The following is a 19,526-nucleotide window of genomic DNA, read 5'->3' as shown; positions in this document are numbered from 1 at the left end:
AAAAAAATCAGTAATTCCTAAAATTGTATTTGATAATAACAGCTGCTAGTTGTTAGGAATGCCTAAGTGCTTTTAGTGTTTTTATCTCATCCTGACAGCACAATTACTACTTTATATATGAGGAAATTGAAACTTAGCAAGATAATGTAATTTGAGATGGGTCATCAAAGAGTGAGCAGCAGAACAGGATTCAAACCCATAATCTTTCTGACTTCCTAAGTCAGTGTTTTTTTTTCTTACCACGGGGCATTGAAAATTGGAGGCTCCTTTGATTAGCCTTCTTTATAGTCCCTAATTGTACATGATCTAATATTTTTTCTTTCATATTTCATCTAAATATGAAGGTACCTTGATTAATAAATTACAGCTTTGGAACTGAATATGTTATTTATTTTCCGGGATAATTGCCACAAATAAATGCAGTTTTTAGTGGAATGATAGAGTTCTGTCATATTAATGATATGTTTCGCAGCCAAAACTTTTAACATGTCTTTCTTTGTATAAGAAGATATTTTTAAAAAAAATTTTTTAATAAAAAAACTTATTTACCCATCAGCAATAATGGAATAATTTTTTTAAAGATTTTATTTATTTATTCATGAGAGACACAGAGAGAGAGAGGCAGAGAGACTCCATGTAGGGAGCCCAATGTGGGACTTGATCCCAGGACTCCAGGATCACAATCTGGGCCAAAGGCAGGCGCTAAACCACTGAGCCACCCAGGGAATCCCAGAAGTAATTTTTTTTTGTACTAGCTACAATGCATTTATACTCCCCTACACCCAGATTAAACTTTTTTTTTTAAAGATTTATTTATTTATTAGAGAGCACATGCACAAGGGGGAAGGTGCGGAGATAAACAGACTCCATGCTGACTGGGGAGCCCAATCCAGGGCTCATTTCAGTAACCCTGAGATCATGACCTGAGCTGAAATCAAGAGTGCAATACTTAACCAGCTGAGATACCCAGGTGCCCCACAAATTCATTACCTCTTGACATAAGGCACAAATTTATATGTTGCTATATGGAGCAGAATATAATCTTATTTAAACTCTCAGTCATCTGTGTTCTTTATTTATTTCTAAGCACTTGTTGTGTTCTCAGTACAGAAATAACATGAAATATCATCTTTACCACCATGATTTTATGATTATTTTGTGGAAAAGGGATACATGAAACAGTTGTGTATTATTCTACCTTAAATGTTTAAGTGGCTTAAAAAAATACATCCCTGTAAAATTTCAGGAATAGCTAAGATTAAGCTATAATAATTAGAGAAAGCATCTTGGAAGAGGTGAAATACGAGTGTCCGTAAAGGGTATATAGGACTTAGGTGGGCAGAAAGTGACTATACGTATTCAAGATCATGAGAAATAGTATGAGCAAAGGCAAGAAAGCAGAAATAAGAATAGTGTGCAGAGGAATTTGGTAAGGAAATTGACTCAACAGAAATGAAGACATTGTGTTGCAAGTAATAGATGAGATTAACTATATGGAATGAGGTGGAATTGAAGATGGACTTGTAGTTGTTAAAACAGTCTTGTAAGCATTGAAAGATTTTTAGCAATGATAGTAATTTTTATAATGATTTTAACATTTTCTAACATTGTATTATGAAATCTTTAACCTAAAGCAAATTTGGGAGGATTTTACAGTAGACCACCTATATCGACTGTTAACATTTAGCTATATTTATTTTATCACATATATATTCTTTTATTATTTTTCTGTTGGTCCATTAATTGTCTAATTTTAGGGATGTATTTCAAAGTGCACTTCTCCTTAAATACTTCAATTTGGATATCATTAACAGCACAGTATTTATTCTTTTGTCTTAAAATGTGTACATAGTGAGTAAAACACTGTGTGCTTTGAATTTTAACAAATGCACACATCTCTATAATTTAAACTCCTTTCAGGATATAAAATGTTACTATCACCTCAGAAAGTTTCCTCATGCCCATTCTAATCAGTTTTTGTCCTCATTCCCCAAAGCAGTACTCATCTTCCTCCATAGATTAGTTTTACCTGTTTTAGAACTTAATGTAAATGGATTCTTTCATATACCCTTTTGTGTCTGACTTTTTTCACTCATCATGCTTTTTTTTTTTTCTTTTAAGATTTTATTTTTTTATTTATTCGTGAGAGAGACAGAGAGGCAGAGGAAGAAGTAGGCCTGATGTGGGACTCAATTCCAGGACCCTAGGGATCCCAAGCTGAGTCAAAGGCAGACGCTCAACCACTAAGCCACGTAGGCGTCCCACTCATCATGCTTCTGAGCATGTTTTTGCTTATATCAGTTGTTTGTTCTATTTTATTCCTAAGGTAGCAATATGAATATACCACCTTTTTTTCCCCACTGAAGGGCATCTGGGTTCTTTTCAGTTTTTTATTACTATGAATAAAGCTGCTATGAGCTTTATTTTACAAGTCTTTTGTGAATGTATATTTTCATATGCCTTTTTCATATGACTGAGTTTTTTGAGTATTTGTATTTTTGGTTTTAAAAGAAACTGCCAAATCTTTTTCCAAAGTAGTTGTACTATATTACACTTTCACCACCAATGAATCAGAGTTCCAGTTGTTGAGTTCCAGTTGTTTCATATCCTCACCAACATGTTGTGATATCAGTCTTTATACTTTAGCTAAACTGGTGGGGTTATAGTGGTATCTCTATGTTGTTGTAATTTGTATTTTTTTTTATGACTAATGATGTTAGGAAGTTTTTATAGTCTCTTACTGGCTATTCATACTTATTTTGTGAAGAATTTGTTAAAATCTTCAGCCTATTTTTTGTTGAGTTATTTTTCTTTTTATTATTGAGTTGTTAGGAGTATGTTGAATAGAACTGGATGCCAGCCTTTTGTCAGATAAAAAGTTTTGTAAATATTTTCTCCCAGTCTGTGGCTTGTCTATTTACATTTTCTTAACAATGTCTTTTGATAAATGGAAGTATTTAATTTTGATGGAATCTGATTATGAGGGGTTTTTTTTTCTTTTACGTAACAGTAATTTTTAAATTCCATTAGATACTGTAGAAACTAGGAAGGAGAGAAAATGGCCCCAAAGTTATTTGAACTGGCCTAAGTGTAAACTAGAAGTTAACAATTTTGTGATATCTTGAAATATTTTCTAAGCCATCAAATGTGCCAGGGACACAGTGATTTAAGGCTGTTTTATTATAGATAGCATGACAGAGATTGGGAATTTAAAGTATTTTAAATTCTTGCAGTATTTAGCCTGGGAGAAAAGCTAATGTCAACTGGGAGTGATGGTGGGGAAGCTAACCTAGAAATAGTCATTTATTAAAATAATGAAAAAAAAATAATGTAATTAATTTACTTTAATGGGATGGATAGTAGAATGTTATATTTGTACAGATTGATTAAATCTCTACTTGCAAGGTTATAAGTTATCACCTTGAGGGTACTGCAGAATAAAATAGCTCTGTGAGAACTATTTTTGTCTTTTGAAATAAAATAGGAGCATGTGAATATAACTGGAGATAACAGAAATTTGATGATAGCACTTGAATTTAGGAACAAATACACTAATCTTTGTTTTCCATTTTATGTGAAAAATATATCAATTTATACATATATTTTAAAGATTTTATTTATTCATGAGAGACACAGAAAGAGAGAGAGAGAGGCAGAGACACAGGCAGAGGGAGAAGCAGGCTCTATGCAGGGAGCCTGACATGGGACTCAATCCTGGGTCTCTAGTATCACCCTGAGTTGAAGGTGGTGCTAAACCGCTGAGCCACCCGGGCTGCCCTCAATATAGATCTTTATTTTTTTTTCTTTTTTTTTTCTTTTTTTTTTTTCCTTTTTTCCTTTTTTTGTTGTTTAAATTCAATTAATTAACATATAATGTATTATTGGTTTCTGAGGTAGAGGTCAGGGACTCATCAGTCTTATATAACACCCAGTGCTCATGACATCACATGCCCTCCTTATTGTCCATCACCCAGTTACCGCATCCCCTTACCCCTCTCCCCTCCAGTGACCCTAAGTTTGTTTCCTATAATTAAGAGTTTCTTATAGTTTGGCTCCCTCTATGATTTTGTCTTTATTTTTTTCCTCTCTTCCCCCATAATCCTCTGTTTTGTTTCTTAAATTCATGAGTGAAATCATATGATAATTGTCTTTCTCTGATTGACTTATTTCACTTAGCATAATATCCTCTAGTTCCATCTGTGTCATTCCAAATGGCAAGATACCAATTTTTTTTGATGGCTAAGTAATATGCCATTGCGTATGTGTTTGTGTGTATGTGTGTGTCTTCTTTATCCGTTCATCTGTCAATAGACATCTGGGCTCCTTCCATAGTTTGGCTATTGTGGACATTGCTGCTATAAGCGTTGGGGTGCAGGTGCTGTTTTGGATCATTACATTTATATTTTTTGGGTAAATGCCCAGGAGTGCAATTGCTGGGCCACAGAGTAGCTCTGTTTTCAACTTTAAAAAAAATCTTTTTCAATTTAAGAATTTAAAAATAGCTTTTGTAGTATACAAAGTATGAATTTTTATATATGTACAAAAAAGTTACTTTTCCTATACATTAGGGGGTAATTAAATAAAGAGACCACAATTTTTATGCTTATAAATATTTTTAAAATATAATTTTTAAATGATAAATTAGTCAAGATCTGTTTCACATCATTGAAACACTTAGGTTTTAATTAAATACAGACTAGAGTCTCTGAGTGTTATATTCGCCCTTGTATATAAAGTTGTCACCATAGTATTAGAGAAGCAAAAGAAGTATAACTGAATGCTTAGGTTTCACTGAAAAGTGTTTCTTTCCATTTTCTCAGGATCTTAAATGTATTTCGGCACTGGGTTGAACACCACTTTTATGACTTTGAAAGGGATTTGGAGTTGCTTGAAAGACTAGAATCCTTCATTTCAAGTGTAAGAGGTATATTATTTAAAGGTTTGATTGAACCTTATGTTGCAAATGAGTATTTTTAAATTTTTGTGACTTTTAAGAAGCTAATAAACTTTTTTATTTTTAAACAACTATAATAACATTCAGTATAGTTTACAGACTCTAAGGAGCTTATATGTGTTATAACCACCTGAAGTCTTAGAACATTGCCTTTTCAAGTTTTTTAGGAGAGTCATAAGTCTTCTTTAATAAACTTAATACACTAAAAAAAGTTATTTTAAGATTTTATTTATTTATTCATGACAGAGAGAGAGAGGCAGAAACATAGAGGGAGAAGCAGGCTCCATGCAGGGAGCCCGATGTGGGCCTCAATATCGGGACTCAGTCCCAGCATTGTAGGATCACACCCTGAGCCAAAGGCAGATGCTCAACCACTGAGCCCCCAGGTGTCCCAATAAGTAAAATCTTTAAAAAATAATAATATTTACTTCTCTTATAAAAGTTTTCAGTATATTTTTAGCACTAAAAAGTAGGAGTTTCCTACCTAAAATTTTAGAGCACAGTAATGAAATGAAACTAGACCATGAACCATTAAACAAATGTATATTGAATCAAGAAAATTTATCTGACAGGATAAAACACTAATTAAGAATATTTTAAGCCCAGTGTGGAGCCTACTATTAAAAAAAAAAAAAAAAGAATACTTTAAGCCTAGCTTATCTCATCCTACTTTTTCTTACTTAGGGGGAATTTTGCTTAAAATAGAGAATGTGATCTCTTTGCTTCAACTTTGAGATGTTTAAGATATATTTTTATCATGTTTGCCTTAAAATTGTTTATGGTACTATTTTTTTTTTACTATTTTTTTTGCATTATGTTCTTTTTTTTTTTTTTTTTTTTTATTTATGATAGTCACACACACACAGAGAGAGAGAGAGAGGCAGAGACACAGGCAGAGGGAGAAGCAGGCTCCATGCACCGGGAGCCCGACGTGGGATTCGATCCTGGGTCTCCAGGATCGCGCCCTGGGCCAAAGGCAGGCGCCAAACCGTTGCGCCACCCAGGGATCCCTGCATTATGTTCTTAATGAAGGTGCTAGACTATATATGATTTAAGAAACTTCTAAAATACACATGTATTAGGATAACACAAGTAAATGGTTATGTTAATGTCTAAAGGCCTTTTTTTTTCTTTTTTTTTTTTTCTAAAGGCCTTTCTTGAATAGGTTATACCTCCACAATAACTAAATAGTTGGTGAAGAAAAGTTTCTTTTTTTTTTTTTTTTTCTTTAAGACTTATTTATTTATAGGGCACCTGGGTGGCTCAGTGGTTGAGCATCTGCCTTTGGCTCAAGTAGTGATCCTGAGGTCCTGGGATCAAGTCCTGCATCCGGCTCCCTGCAGGGAGCCTGCTTCTCCCCCTGCCTATGTCTCTGCCTCTCTCTCTCTCTCTCTTTGTGTCGCTCATGAATAAATAAATAAATAAATAAATAAATAAATAAATAATCTTAAAATGGGAAAAAAAAAAAAACCTTTTTATTTATTTTAGAGAGAGAGAGTGAGCAAAGGGGGTGGGGGGCAGAGGGAGAAAGAGAATCCTGAAGTGGACTCCTCACTGAGTGCAGAGCCCTGTGGGGCTCAATCTCAGGACCCTAAGATCATGACTTGTGCGGAAATCAAGAGTTGGCTGCTTAACCAACTGAGCTGCTTAGGCACCCTGAGGGATGTTTCTTTTTATAAATGTATTTTAACTAATAAATGAAGGAATGATGGAATTAGAATATCAATATTTTTCAACTCCCTAGTACTATTACAAAGAAGCAACTGGACATTATATGCCTGCTGTTGAATACCTATATTCTTATAGGTATTCATGTCAAAAAATTGATCCTGAATCAGAATATGTCTGTGTGTGTCTGATTTAGAGAAAAAATAGGAGACCAAGAAGCAATGCAAATGATACCACAGGGACAGAATTGGAAAAATTCAGACTTGAGAAATAACAGAAGGCAAATGATTCCATTTTAACAAGTAAATTGCGAGCAAAAATGAGAGAGAAAAGGAGAACCTATAGATTAAAAAAGACTTGAGACATTGATTGCAATTTGTAGATCTTCTTTAGACCCTATTTCAAACAGACCAACTGTTAGAAAACATTTATGAAGGAGTCAGGGAAATCTAAGCACTAATTATATGTTTGATGATATTAAGAAGTTATTGTCATTTATATGTATGATAATGTTATTGCCATTTTAAAAAGTCTTTAAGAAAGTCTTTAATTTTTAGATACATGCTTAAATATGAATGAAATAATAGGACATTTGTTTCAAGTTTAACTATTTATTTTAAGTATTCTATGTACCCAACATGAGGCTTAAATTCACAACTCCAAGATCAAGAGTTGAATGCTCTTCCAACTGAGCCAAATTTATATTTCTTTCAAAATAATTTAGAGAGTAGAAGGAGGACATGAGAGATGTTAGGTGAGACAAAAATTGGTCATGAGTTGATAATTGTTAAATATTAATACAAAGTTTTGCCATTGTGTCTGTCAACTAAAAGGTATTTTTGTTTGTGTTCTTATCTAGGAAAAGCTATGAAGAAATGGGTAGAGTCAATTGCTAAGATCATCAAGAGGAAGAAACAAGCTCAGGCAAATGGAATAAGCCATAATATTACCTTTGAAAGTCCACCTCCACCAATTGAATGGCATATCAGCAGACCAGGACAGTTTGAAACATTTGATCTCATGACACTGCATCCAATAGAAATTGCACGTCAGCTGACACTTTTGGAATCTGATCTCTACAGGTAGACCGTTAATGTTCATTTGCTGCTCTATTTTCAAGAATCTTGAATATACCTTTGTTAAGTGATATATGTATTATGGAAGAAGAGTAACATGTAAAACATTGACATTGGTTTATAAACTAAATTTCTGGTGAAACCATAGAATCACCTAAGAAAACTTATTTTAAAAACTGTTAGCAAAACTGTATTTGAATCTACTGATTAAAAACATTTTTTTAATAGCCAAAGTCTATAGTATGCCACTGGTCGATTTTTTAAATTAAGCATCCTAGCTCATTATATACAGTAATTTAATCTATTCTCAATTTTTTATTGAGTAATGCAGGTATTTTTTTTTAAATGTAGAAAATTATATAATGAGGGCCCATGAACAGCAAAAGCCTTACAAATACAATTGAAATCCTGACTAATTCTTCCAAATTTTATTCTACTTTCTTCCAATAACCACTACACTGTGTTTGGTGTTTATTATTCCTATGTATGTCTTTATCATTTATACACATACATACATTGGTAAATAATATATAACACCGTTTTGGAGATTTTAAAACAGTTGATACTTATGTATCAGTCAGCAACGTGTTTTGCCATAAAATTGTTTCTGGCATTTGTTCAAGTTGATGAATATAGGTATGGTTTGCTTATTTTAATTACTGTGTGGTATTCTATTATATAAATGCTCCATATTCTATCCAGTCTCGTGATGAGGAGCTTCTAGGTTGTGATTTTTTCACTGTTAGAAATAATGACTGCTTAACTGAATATACTTATAAATGTTTTCTTGTAACCTGGTGTCTCCAGAGTATGTGTCTAGATAGAAGGGTGGGGTGATCTAATATGTATATCTTCAATATTATGAGATATTGCTACATTGCCTTACAGAATGGCTGTATCAGTCTTTACTTGTACATCAGTATTGGATGTCCATCTTTACCCATTTGGTACTATTAGACTTTCGTTAGTCTGACAGGAATAAAATGGGATTTTATTGTGGTTTAATGTTCTCGTCCCTGAATAAGAGAGAAACTATTATTTCATGTTTATGTGACTATATGAGTCCAGTCCTCTGTGATTTAAACCTGTTCATGTGTTTGTCCATTTATCTTTTAGGCTATCTTTGTCTTACTCAGTGTTAAGAGATCTTTAAATAATTTTCATGCTAATCCTTTGTAGGTTAAGTTGCATGATTTTTTTTTTTATTCCACAGGAAAGTCCAACCTTCTGAACTTGTAGGGAGTGTATGGACCAAAGAAGATAAAGAAATAAATTCTCCAAATTTATTAAAAATGATTCGCCATACCACAAATCTCACCCTTTGGTTTGAAAAGTAAGTATTTACTTATTGTGTCTTACTACTTCTTAATAATCATAATTCTCAGTCATCTATAAGCTTAAATTCTGGCTAAAAATATGTTTCTTTTTTATGTGAGGTGAAGAAATTGCTTTTTAAGCCATGAAATTTTTTTTTCTTTGGTTAGGTGCATTGTGGAAGCAGAAAATTTTGAAGAACGGGTGGCAATACTAAGCAGAATTATAGAAATTCTGCAAGTTTTTCAAGATTTGAATAATTTCAATGGTGTATTGGAGATAGTCAGTGCAGTAAATTCAGTATCAGTGTACAGACTAGACCATACTTTTGAGGTAAGTTTTAGGCTTAAATATTTCATCTTTTTTGGGGGAGATACAATTGATGGTAAAAGAAATTGCTTCTACCATTAATCTTTTGACTAAATCCTTTACAAATCATCTTATTCCCTTAAATACCTTAGTATACAATAGTGTGCCTAGAATTCATCAAAGAATATGGGGCTTGTGACTCTATTTAGTATGTTTACCTAAATGTTATAAAGTTCCAAATGGATTTTTCCAATGGCACACTGATTATTTCAGATAAATGACAAACATTTTAGATATAAATATAGAACTTAATCACCTTTTAGTGTAAAGTCAAAGAGTAAATGGAGAGAAATCTTTCTAAAATTAAAAAAGAAATTTTTTAAATTACAAAACAGGGGATCCCTGGGTGGCGCAGCGGTTTGGCGCCTGCCTTTGGCCCAGGGCGCGATCCTGGAGACCCGGGATCGAATCCCACATCAGGCTCCCGGTGCATGGAGCCTGCTTCTCCCTCTGCCTGTGTCTCTGACTCTCTCTCTCTCTGTGACTGTCATAAATAAAAAAAAAAAAAAAAAAAAAAAAAAAATTAAATTACAAAACAGTATATGTTTAGCATTTGTTATAGAAAATTTAGAAGATACAGAACGTATATGTTAAGGTCAAAATACACATACTCCTGGGCCCAGAAATAAAAGTGCCAGACTGTAAAGTTAATGTACAAAGATGTAGTTTCTACAGTTTTAATTGTAGTAGTAGAAAACTAGAAACAACCTGTATGTCCTTGAATAGAATGACTGAATATGTTGTTCTACATCTATAGTGTAGAATATTGTTCAGCTAAAAAAAAAAATGAATAGCATCTGTGTGTATTGTTTAAAATAATATTTGTGATATTTTAGGGAGAAAGCCATAAAAAACCTTTAGAATAATGAATATAATATGATTTTGTTTTTATATAACATAAAAACAGAACAAACCCTAAGCATGCTAGTGGAATTGCATGAGCATTGAGAAGAGTTTGGGAAGATACTCTTTTCTTAACATTAGTTCTTTTGATGGATTATGATCAGAAGGGAGTGGAGGGCAAACTGTTTTTATATATGTATTTTTCTATTGATTTGTATGAACTTTTTATATATGAAGAATATTAATAGTTGAATATTGCCAAACACTAATCTATTTAACTGATTAATAATTTTAATTCTGATTTTGAAAATTCTAAAGTAGTGTATTTATTTTGAGAGGTTATTTATTCATGAGAGACAGAGAGAGAGAGAGGCAGAGACATAGGCAGAGGGAGAAGTAGGCTCCTCACAGGGAGCTCAATGTGGGACTCAATCCTGGACACCAGGATCACGCCCTGAGCCAAAGGCAGATGCTCAACCACTGAGCCACCCAGGCATCTCCATTTTGAGAAGTTAAGTTTTAGTTTCATAAAATATTGGGTACAGAACAATATTTATAAAATATACATAAGGCAGAAAGGATAAAAATACAAAGAACACCTGTGTATACCTGGTATCCAGTTTAAGAACTCCTCCCAATTCCATCTCCATCCTCACTCCTTCAGTTACCTTTCTGAATTTTGTGATTTTTTTCTATAGTTTTACTTATTTATATCTCTAAACAATGTACTCTTTCATTTTGCATGTTTCTTAATTATATATAAATATAATTCTTCAAAGACTTTTTTCACTCAACATTATCTTACTAAAATTCATCCAGGTTGTTTCTTACTGCTATAGTTCATTCTTTTTTATAGCTGTATCATATTATAGGAATAAATTTACTAAAATTTTATTTATTTGTTTGTTTGTTTGTTTGTTAATGGCCATTTGGATTATTTCCAGTATGGGGCTATTATCAGTAATAGTACCACGAACATTTCTAGGTGTATCCTAGTGCACAAAATCCTCTAAATTATTTACCTAGAAGTAGAATTACTACGTAATAGGTTATGGCTAGATAATGCCAGATTGTTTCCCCAAATAATTTTACCAGTTTATACTTCCACCAGAAAAGTATGACTTCTAGTTATTTTACATTCTCACCAGGACTTGATCTTGTCAGTTCTTTTCGTTTTCCTATCTTGTGGTTTTGATACATAAACCCCTGATTTCCACTGAGTTTGAACCTCTTTTTAAATGTTTATTGGCTCTTTGTATTTCTTCTTGTGGAAATTTTTTGACTTTTTGATTGTTGAGTTTTTCTTTTGAATCTGTATGAGTTCTCCTACATACTGGATTTCAATCCTTTTTCAGTTATGTGTGTTGTAAATACCTCTTCCCAGATTGAAACTTCCCTTTTCACCTTTTTTTCTGTCTTTTGATGAACCAAGAGTTCTTAAAGTAGTCAAATTTATTTATCTTATATATTGTGCTTTTTGGTGCCTTGTTTAACCAGTTTTCCTCTATTATCTTAATGTTTTGTCTTTCACATTCAGTCTTCAACTGAAATAAGTTTTGAGCATGGGGTGAGGTTGGAGTCTAATTTCATATTTTGTTCCATATGGTTAGCCAGTTGCTTCCATATATTTATTGAAAGTTTGATAGAAATTGCTTTGGTTCTATAAATTGTATTGGTTCAGCTGGTGAACAACTGACAATTTTACAATGAGTCTTCCAAACCATGAACATGTATATCTTTCCATTTGTTTATTCATTTAATAAAGTGTTATGGTTTTCTTGATGATCTTCTACCTCTTTTGGTTAGATTTATATTAGAATATTTTTTAAGATCTTGTTTTATCTTTGTTGATGATGATACCTAGAAATACAGTTGATTTTTTGCCTGTTGGTCGGTTTATATCCAGCAACAGTGCTAAATTCTTTCATTAGCACTCCATATGTAGATTTTTTTTTCACAGACTATTATATCCTCTGTGAATACTGACAATTTTTCTTTCATTTTCTTTATTTTTCTCATTCATGCCGTGTTAGGACTGATGTAGAATACTGAATAGAAGTTAGGATGTAATCACTTTTGCTTTTTCCTAAGTTAAAGGAAATACAGTGGACAGTTTTCCATTAAGTGTAATGCTTGCTGTGGATTTGTGCATGCCTGTGTGTGTGTGTGTGTGTGTGTGTGTGTGTACTTACCAGGTTAAAAATAATTAATTTGTAACAAAAAAAATGTAACAGTGAAATATAAAAGAAATATCTTTGCTTACTTGGTTTACTAAACTTTTGTTCAATTTTCTCTCCCTCCCCCAGCCATCTCTTCCTCACCAAAACCTTACCCTTATCCCCAAAAGGCCTCTCAGTAGAAAAATATTTGAATGCTTCAGGATTATATCCTCTCCTATAAACTGTAATTTGAAATGCTGGCTAATCAGATTTATAACTAATAAGGTCCTAAGGAAGAATTTTTTATTGCTTAATCTTCTAATTTATATTAGAAAAAACTAAGTTTTTAGTTTTATATTTATAGATATGAGAAATTATTTCAGGCAGGTGCTAGAAGAAATACTTCTCATCTTTAATTTTAAAAATTGTTTTGGTTACGTGCAAAATTTTATAAAATTCCAAGCTTTGTGTTCATAAAATATGATTGAATTGTAAAAAACAAATTACACTCAATTTATATATTTTAAAGGCATTGCAGGAAAGAAAAAGGAGAATTTTGGATGAAGCTGTGGAATTAAGTCAAGATCACTTTAAAAAATACCTAGTAAAACTTAAGTCAATCAATCCACCTTGTGTGCCTTTTTTTGGTAAGTTACTGAATATGGATTTATATTTATATTTTGAGATAGTTTGTTGTAGCCAAAAGATACCAGCCTTTAAAAGCAAATTGTCGTGATTTTTATATCTGAACATAACTACTTTTATTAGCTGTTTAAAGTAAAACTTTAAGGTCTCTATTTCCTTATCTTTAAAATAGAGGTTATGATAATTAAAGTGTTGTTGTAAGGAGCTCTGTGAGGTCTTTCTAGAAGAGTACTAATCCCATTCATGAGGGCTCTACTCTCAGGATTCAAGCACCTCCCAAAGGTCCCATCTCTTAATACCACATTGGGCATTAGGATTTCAACATAGGAATTTTGAACGTTCAAACATGCATGCCTGTGTATACACACACACACACACACAGGCACGCACACAAAGAGCAGCACTGGCTGTGTTAATAAAAAATGTCTCCAGACAATCACAAATAGTCCTTAGGGGACAAAATTGCCCCCAGTTGAGAGCCATTGATTTAAATGAATCCATAATTATGTATGAGAAAGGAGCTAAAAACTTTCTTACTGTCCCAGAGTGAGGAATAATTCTTTTTCTATCTAAATTATGGGCTTTGGAAAAACAGAATTAGTTTATAGATCTATAATCTTATCAACAGAATTGGTTTAAAATTAATTTATTGATCATTATTTAAGTTCATTGGAATTAAATATTTATAATCAAATATTAAAATGGTTAGAACAGATTTAACACTGATTTTGTGAATGAATCCTCCCTGTTATATTAAGCTGTTAGTCTAAGGAATAAATTAAGCCTTTCCTAAACCCTAATTTTCTTTTTATTTTAAATTCTTTACATGTTAAAAAATTCCTAATGTAAAATTAATTAATAAGCCTATCAGAGTCTTACCAACATTATAGGGGTAGAATTGCTGGATTATAGGATGTCTTTCAACTTCAGTAGATCAATTGTTTTTTCAAATGATTGATTAAGTAACAAATTTTATAACTTTTCTTCAAATACTCTTTTTTACTAGGAATATATTTAACAAATATTCTGAAAACTGAAGAAGGGAATAATGATTTTTTAAAAAAGAAAGGGAAAGATTTAATCAATTTCAGTAAGAGGAGGAAAGTAGCTGAAATTACTGGAGAAATTCAGCAGTATCAGAATCAACCTTACTGTTTACGGATAGAACCAGAAATGAGGGTAAATATTTTCTTTGCTTATCTTAAAATCCTCTGTAAGAAATATCATAACCACACATTATGCGACTTATTTTACTATAAAAATAATATAGTAAGTTAATAATTAATCATTAGATAGAAGTGGTAAATATTAGGTATTCTGTGCTAATAATCTGCAGTTATGAATATTTCTAGGTGCTGGGGTACCTGGCTGGCTCATTCAGTAGAGCAGATAACTCTTGATCTCAGGGTTGTAAGTTTGAGCCCCATGTTGGGTGTAGAGATTACTTAAAAATAAAATCTTAAAAAATACATATTATTAGGTACTTTTTCTTGAGAGTATTGCTTCTTCATGCATCTGGTTCAAGTAATACTTTCAATAATAAAACTGAATGATGATTCAAAAAATGAATGATGAAATGGAATGAAACTCTCTGTCCATGTAGTAAAAAGAAAATCCACTGCTAGTACTGTCATTGGTTGATACCCATTTTAGATATTTTACATGTGCCAATCTAATATTAAATGATTAATTTCTTCATAAGAAAACTGGGTTTAAATAGAGGAAGAGGTCAGTTTGATAGAGCAAAAAATGATTTCTTTTTAAACACTTTACCTGATATTCTATTTTGACCAATAGTTTATAACATTGATTCTGTGGTACTGTAAAATGTCGGATACCTTCAAAATCATAGTTAATTATGATACTATGTATGTCAAGTGAATTGTGTTATACTTATTTGAAATTCAGAACATATAACTTATCAGATCACCTGTCACATTAAAAATTGTGCTCAACTTTCAGACTTAGTCTGCAGGTCAGGCATAGTAAGTGAAAATGGCCACTCTGACTCTCACTCTCCTAAATTGTAAGATGGTAACTATTCTTTGTTCCCAGTTTAAAACAAAATACTCTAAAGCCCTAAGAAAGAATGACCTAAAGTGTACCATGATGAAAATGTAGACAGTTACCTACTCTAAAGAAAATGGTGACAAGCTGCTGGTCGTCCTATATTTCATTCTCTTCCCTCATCATGGGGCCAACCCTCTGTGATGCAGAGTTTATAATATATTTTCCCAGAAAAATCATGTTAAATTATAGATGGGTATATTTGAAATAGTACTTTTATTTATTTATTTATTTTTGAAATAGTACTTTTAACATTCATATCTCAGTAACTCCATTAGGTTTTTATGATCTGGTCTAGACTTCCGCCATCATTTAAAGCATTCTTAATGGAGGTATGGGGACATTCACTTATCAGGCCATAGTTAATCAAGCTAATGAATTGTATTAAAAAGTAAAGGATGAGAAAATCAAGAACACTGCTATTAGAACTTTGTAAGTCTTTAAATTACTCTTGGCTCATATGATTTAATATGAACAGCTAACTTGAATATAAGAACAAGCTGTTTCAATATTGTTAAAGGGCTAATACAATTTTCTTGACATTGGCAGAATGCCTGAAAAGTGGGAGAATTTTTTATCAGAAAATCTATAGCTCATTTTGCCCACCATTAAAGTGAAAACCCAGTACTTATTTTTATATATACTTCTGAATCTCTTCAAAATTAAATAAAGTTAAATCCAATAATTTGCTTCTAAAGAATTTTTCTGAGGAAATCATCAAAATGTTCAGAAAAATTTATGCACTAGAAGTTAATAAATATAATTATTATTGTAATACAAAGAATTAGAAAGCACCGCTGTGGAGATTGGTGAAATAAATTCTGGAAAATCCATATGATTAAAGACTGTAGAGCTAAAGTTTATATTTGTAAAATAAGTAAACCACATGGGAAAATATTGAACATAAACTAAAAAAAGGTTAAAAAATAACTGGTGTGGGCCCAATTTTGCAAAATAAAAAAAAAGAAAACGAATATTGTATATATACATATATTCACACACAGTAGAAACATTGGAATGATATTCTGTAAAGAGTAAAATGGTAACAGATCTCTGGTTGGTGAGATTACTATTTATATTACTTTTTATCCTTTGCTAAATCATCTAAATTTTCAATCTAAAAACTTAAATACAAGGTTAGAAAATTTTTTTTTCTTGAAACAGAAGGGTTATTTTACTAGAGGCTATCACAGATAGATTTATAATTGTTCTCGAAATTACTTCTGAATAGAACTTAATCCAGCTTATCTCTATTTTTTTTCTGATTATCAAAAGTGTCAAAAAAAAGTGTCATTGTGGACACTTGGCTGTCTCAGTTGATGGAACATGTGACTCTTGATCTCAGGGTTGTAAGTTCGAGCCCCACGTTGGGTGTAAAAATTACTTAAAAAATAAAATCTTTTTTTAAAAAAAGTCTCATTGTGAATTATAACCATAATTCTGTTAAACTATCAACACTTTTGATAAGTTTACTGGTGATAATCATCTTGCTATAATGACTAGGGATAATATTGAGGGATATTGAACCATTAAGGTGGTAACAAATGAAAATCTGTCCATCTTTTTAATAGGAAATGAAGACTAGAATATACAACTCCCATAGAAATTGTACATTTTTATTTGAAAGTATAGAGATTAGAATCAATTCTTATGAACTCTCAGATATTACAGTCCTTTAACTTGTTAATATTTTTTTTTGTTTTAAACTGCTGAAATACATATTCCAGTAAGATCTAAAACATATACTTAGGAAAATTTGTTTAATTCCAGAGATTCTTTGAAAACCTTAACCCCATGGGAAATGCTTCTGAAAAGGAGTTTACAGATTATTTGTTCAACAAGTCACTAGAAATTGAGCCCCGAAACTGCAAACAGCCACCTCGATTTGTAAGTTCAGTACAATTTTGGAAAAATTGTGTGTTAAAACAATATTATCTTCATTGTTTAATAACGTTTTACCATTAAAATTCTGATTTATTCAAATAACTTTTTCAGTCCTTTGTTTTGCAGTACTATACTATTTCTAAAGTGGTAGATACTATAGGAAGCAATGTTAGCTTTTTGATAAAATCTGGATTATCCTTTATCTTAGTAGGATTTATTTATCTGTCAGCTTTTAAGCCTTCCTGGTATAAGGGGGAATGTTCTCAGAAAGAGCTGTAAATCACCAGGGAATGGAATAGGAAATGAAAAGACCAGGAAAAGAAGTAAGCAAGTGTATGTATCATGGTTCTTCTGGCCTGACTATGACTCCTATCATTACAGCGCCATAGTCTGTGGTTGCCACTAGAATGAACTTCACACTAAAATTTGCTGCTACAGGTCCTAGTTATTCTTGGGTTTCCAGTGGCAACAGAAGTAGTAGAAGACCAATTCTAAGTAATTGAACAGAAAGCAAGATGTGGGAGGAATGAAAAACACTTATAAAGATGCCTGGGTGGCTCAGGTGGTTAAGTGTCTGCCTCAGCTCATGAGAGTCATGATCCCAGGGTCCTGGGATTGAGCTCTGCATCAGGCTCCCTGCTGAGGAGGGAGTCTGCTTCTCCCTTTGCCCTTCCCCTCTGCTCATGATCTCTCACACTCTGTCTCTCAAATAAATAATAAAAAAAATAAAACCTTTAAAAATACTTACAACATACCTACATTGGGCCAAGCAGTAAGCTGGATAGTTTCATGTTATCTCCACAAGAGTTGTATGATATAGATCTTATTCTCATTTTACAAACATAGAAAGTGATGCTCGAAGTTATTAAATAAATTTTTTAAGGCTGCGAAGCTAGATATCAGCACACTTGAGATTTTAACTCAAGTTATCTAAATCTGAGTCCATGTTTTTTCATTAGGTTACTACTGTGAGAGTTTAAAAAGGGGGGTGGAGGGTGAGAGACCATTTTCTCCAAAAACTTGAAAGTGCTGTTAATGGAGGTTGGTCATTTACTGTTAGAAAGAAAAAAATGGTCTTTTTTTTTTTTTTTCCTGATGCACCTAACATATATTGCATGTATTATGTCTACAGTAAATACATGTAAAATTGATATCAATGATTTGAAGAAATTTAGGTTCAAGTGTTTGGGGAGGAACAAGTTTTCATACAGAGTTTCAAGAATTTTATTTCTGCAGAATGAAAAGAGGTTTACTTGTATTCAAGTCCCTCTTAAAATTAAGCCAATCAAATCCCCAAGTATTCTACTAGAATATTACAGGCTGTTTTGCAGATTGGGATTTTTTATTGTACTCTTTTAACAATATGCTAAGAATTAATAAGGTAGAGTTAAGCCACAAAAATAAAGTATGTGCACATTAGTAATGGTAGTTATGTTTGCTTTTCCTAGCCTAGGAAATCAACTTTCTCTTTAAAATCTCCTGGAATACGGCCGAATACAGGCCGACATGGCTCTACCTCAGGCACTTTACGAGGTCATCCAATGCCGTTAGAAAGAGAACCATATAAAATAAGCTTTAGTCGGATTGCTGAAACTGATCTTGAATCAACTGTGTCAGCGCCAACCTCTCCAAATACACCATCTACTCCACCCGTATCTGCTTCTTCAGACCTTAGTGTGTTTTTAGACGTGGATCTCAACAGTTCCTGTGGTATGTATTTGATGTAAATCATTTACGATGTAAACCATAAAAAGAGGAATGTTATGTTTCAGATAATTCTTCTCATCATTTTGATTAGGGAACCATAGAATCCTTTGCACACTATGCTAGTGTGGAAAGTGGCATTTAAATGTGAAAATAATAATTAACACAGGGGACTAAAGCATCATTCATGCATTGTTTATGCATATTATTTTCTAATTCATTAAACAAAGATATATTTAGTACCTTTCGGGCCCCACTACAGCTCCATAGGGAGCGATAGAGAATAAGAGAACACACAGATAAGTTTTATGAAGGAAACTTAAAAAAAACTGTGATAGGGAACTACTAATGCTAAGAAAGGAAAAACATTCCAGTTACAAAGGCAACATTCCAGGTTCATTTCTTTTAAGACTAACATGTCAATAGAGGATAAAATTCTGTACTCTTTATGTTATTATATTTATTTTATGCAAAAAAAATTTTTTTTTGCAAAAATATTTTTAAAATAAAACCATACATATTACCTTTCTTTTCAAATTAATTTTTCTCATTCCAATAGGTAGCAATAGCATCTTTGCTCCAGTCCTCTTGCCGCATTCAAGTAAGTAAGGATTTGAATTGATTCTAATGAAACCAAACAAGTTGTTTAAATTTGGACATGAGTATTTGGGTTTTAGCAACATTAAAATATTTTTTAAATGAATGAAATTCTTATAGATAAGTTATTTGCTTACAATTGGGTACTATTTAAACTTTACAATAGTTTTCATCATTTTACAACCTACCTATGGTCTAGGAGTTGTGTGACCTTAACAAATTATTTAGCACCTCCAACTCAGTTAA

The 19,526-nt window shown here is 32.3% G+C and overlaps 1 protein-coding gene across 1 annotated transcript in view; it reads left to right on the top strand.

Annotated features, from left to right (window-relative positions):
• Window positions 1-19,526, top strand: part of SOS2 (SOS Ras/Rho guanine nucleotide exchange factor 2) — an 81,774-nt gene that overhangs the window by 51,474 nt on the left and 10,774 nt on the right. The window contains exons 13-21 of the mRNA XM_072761498.1: window positions 4,821-4,924; window positions 7,482-7,704; window positions 8,912-9,031; window positions 9,183-9,345; window positions 12,913-13,030; window positions 14,035-14,207; window positions 16,866-16,982; window positions 18,428-18,689; window positions 19,243-19,284. Coding sequence (XP_072617599.1) covers window positions 4,821-4,924; window positions 7,482-7,704; window positions 8,912-9,031; window positions 9,183-9,345; window positions 12,913-13,030; window positions 14,035-14,207; window positions 16,866-16,982; window positions 18,428-18,689; window positions 19,243-19,284 — 1,322 coding nt within the window. The remainder of the gene's footprint in view (window positions 1-4,820; window positions 4,925-7,481; window positions 7,705-8,911; window positions 9,032-9,182; window positions 9,346-12,912; window positions 13,031-14,034; window positions 14,208-16,865; window positions 16,983-18,427; window positions 18,690-19,242; window positions 19,285-19,526) is intronic.

The sequence above is a fragment of the Vulpes vulpes genome, chromosome 6 (assembly GCF_048418805.1).
Source record: "Vulpes vulpes isolate BD-2025 chromosome 6, VulVul3, whole genome shotgun sequence".
NCBI lineage: Eukaryota > Metazoa > Chordata > Mammalia > Carnivora > Canidae > Vulpes > Vulpes vulpes.
The sequence above is the reverse complement of the archived record's forward strand: the minus strand, read 5'-3'. Positions and strand labels throughout refer to the sequence as shown.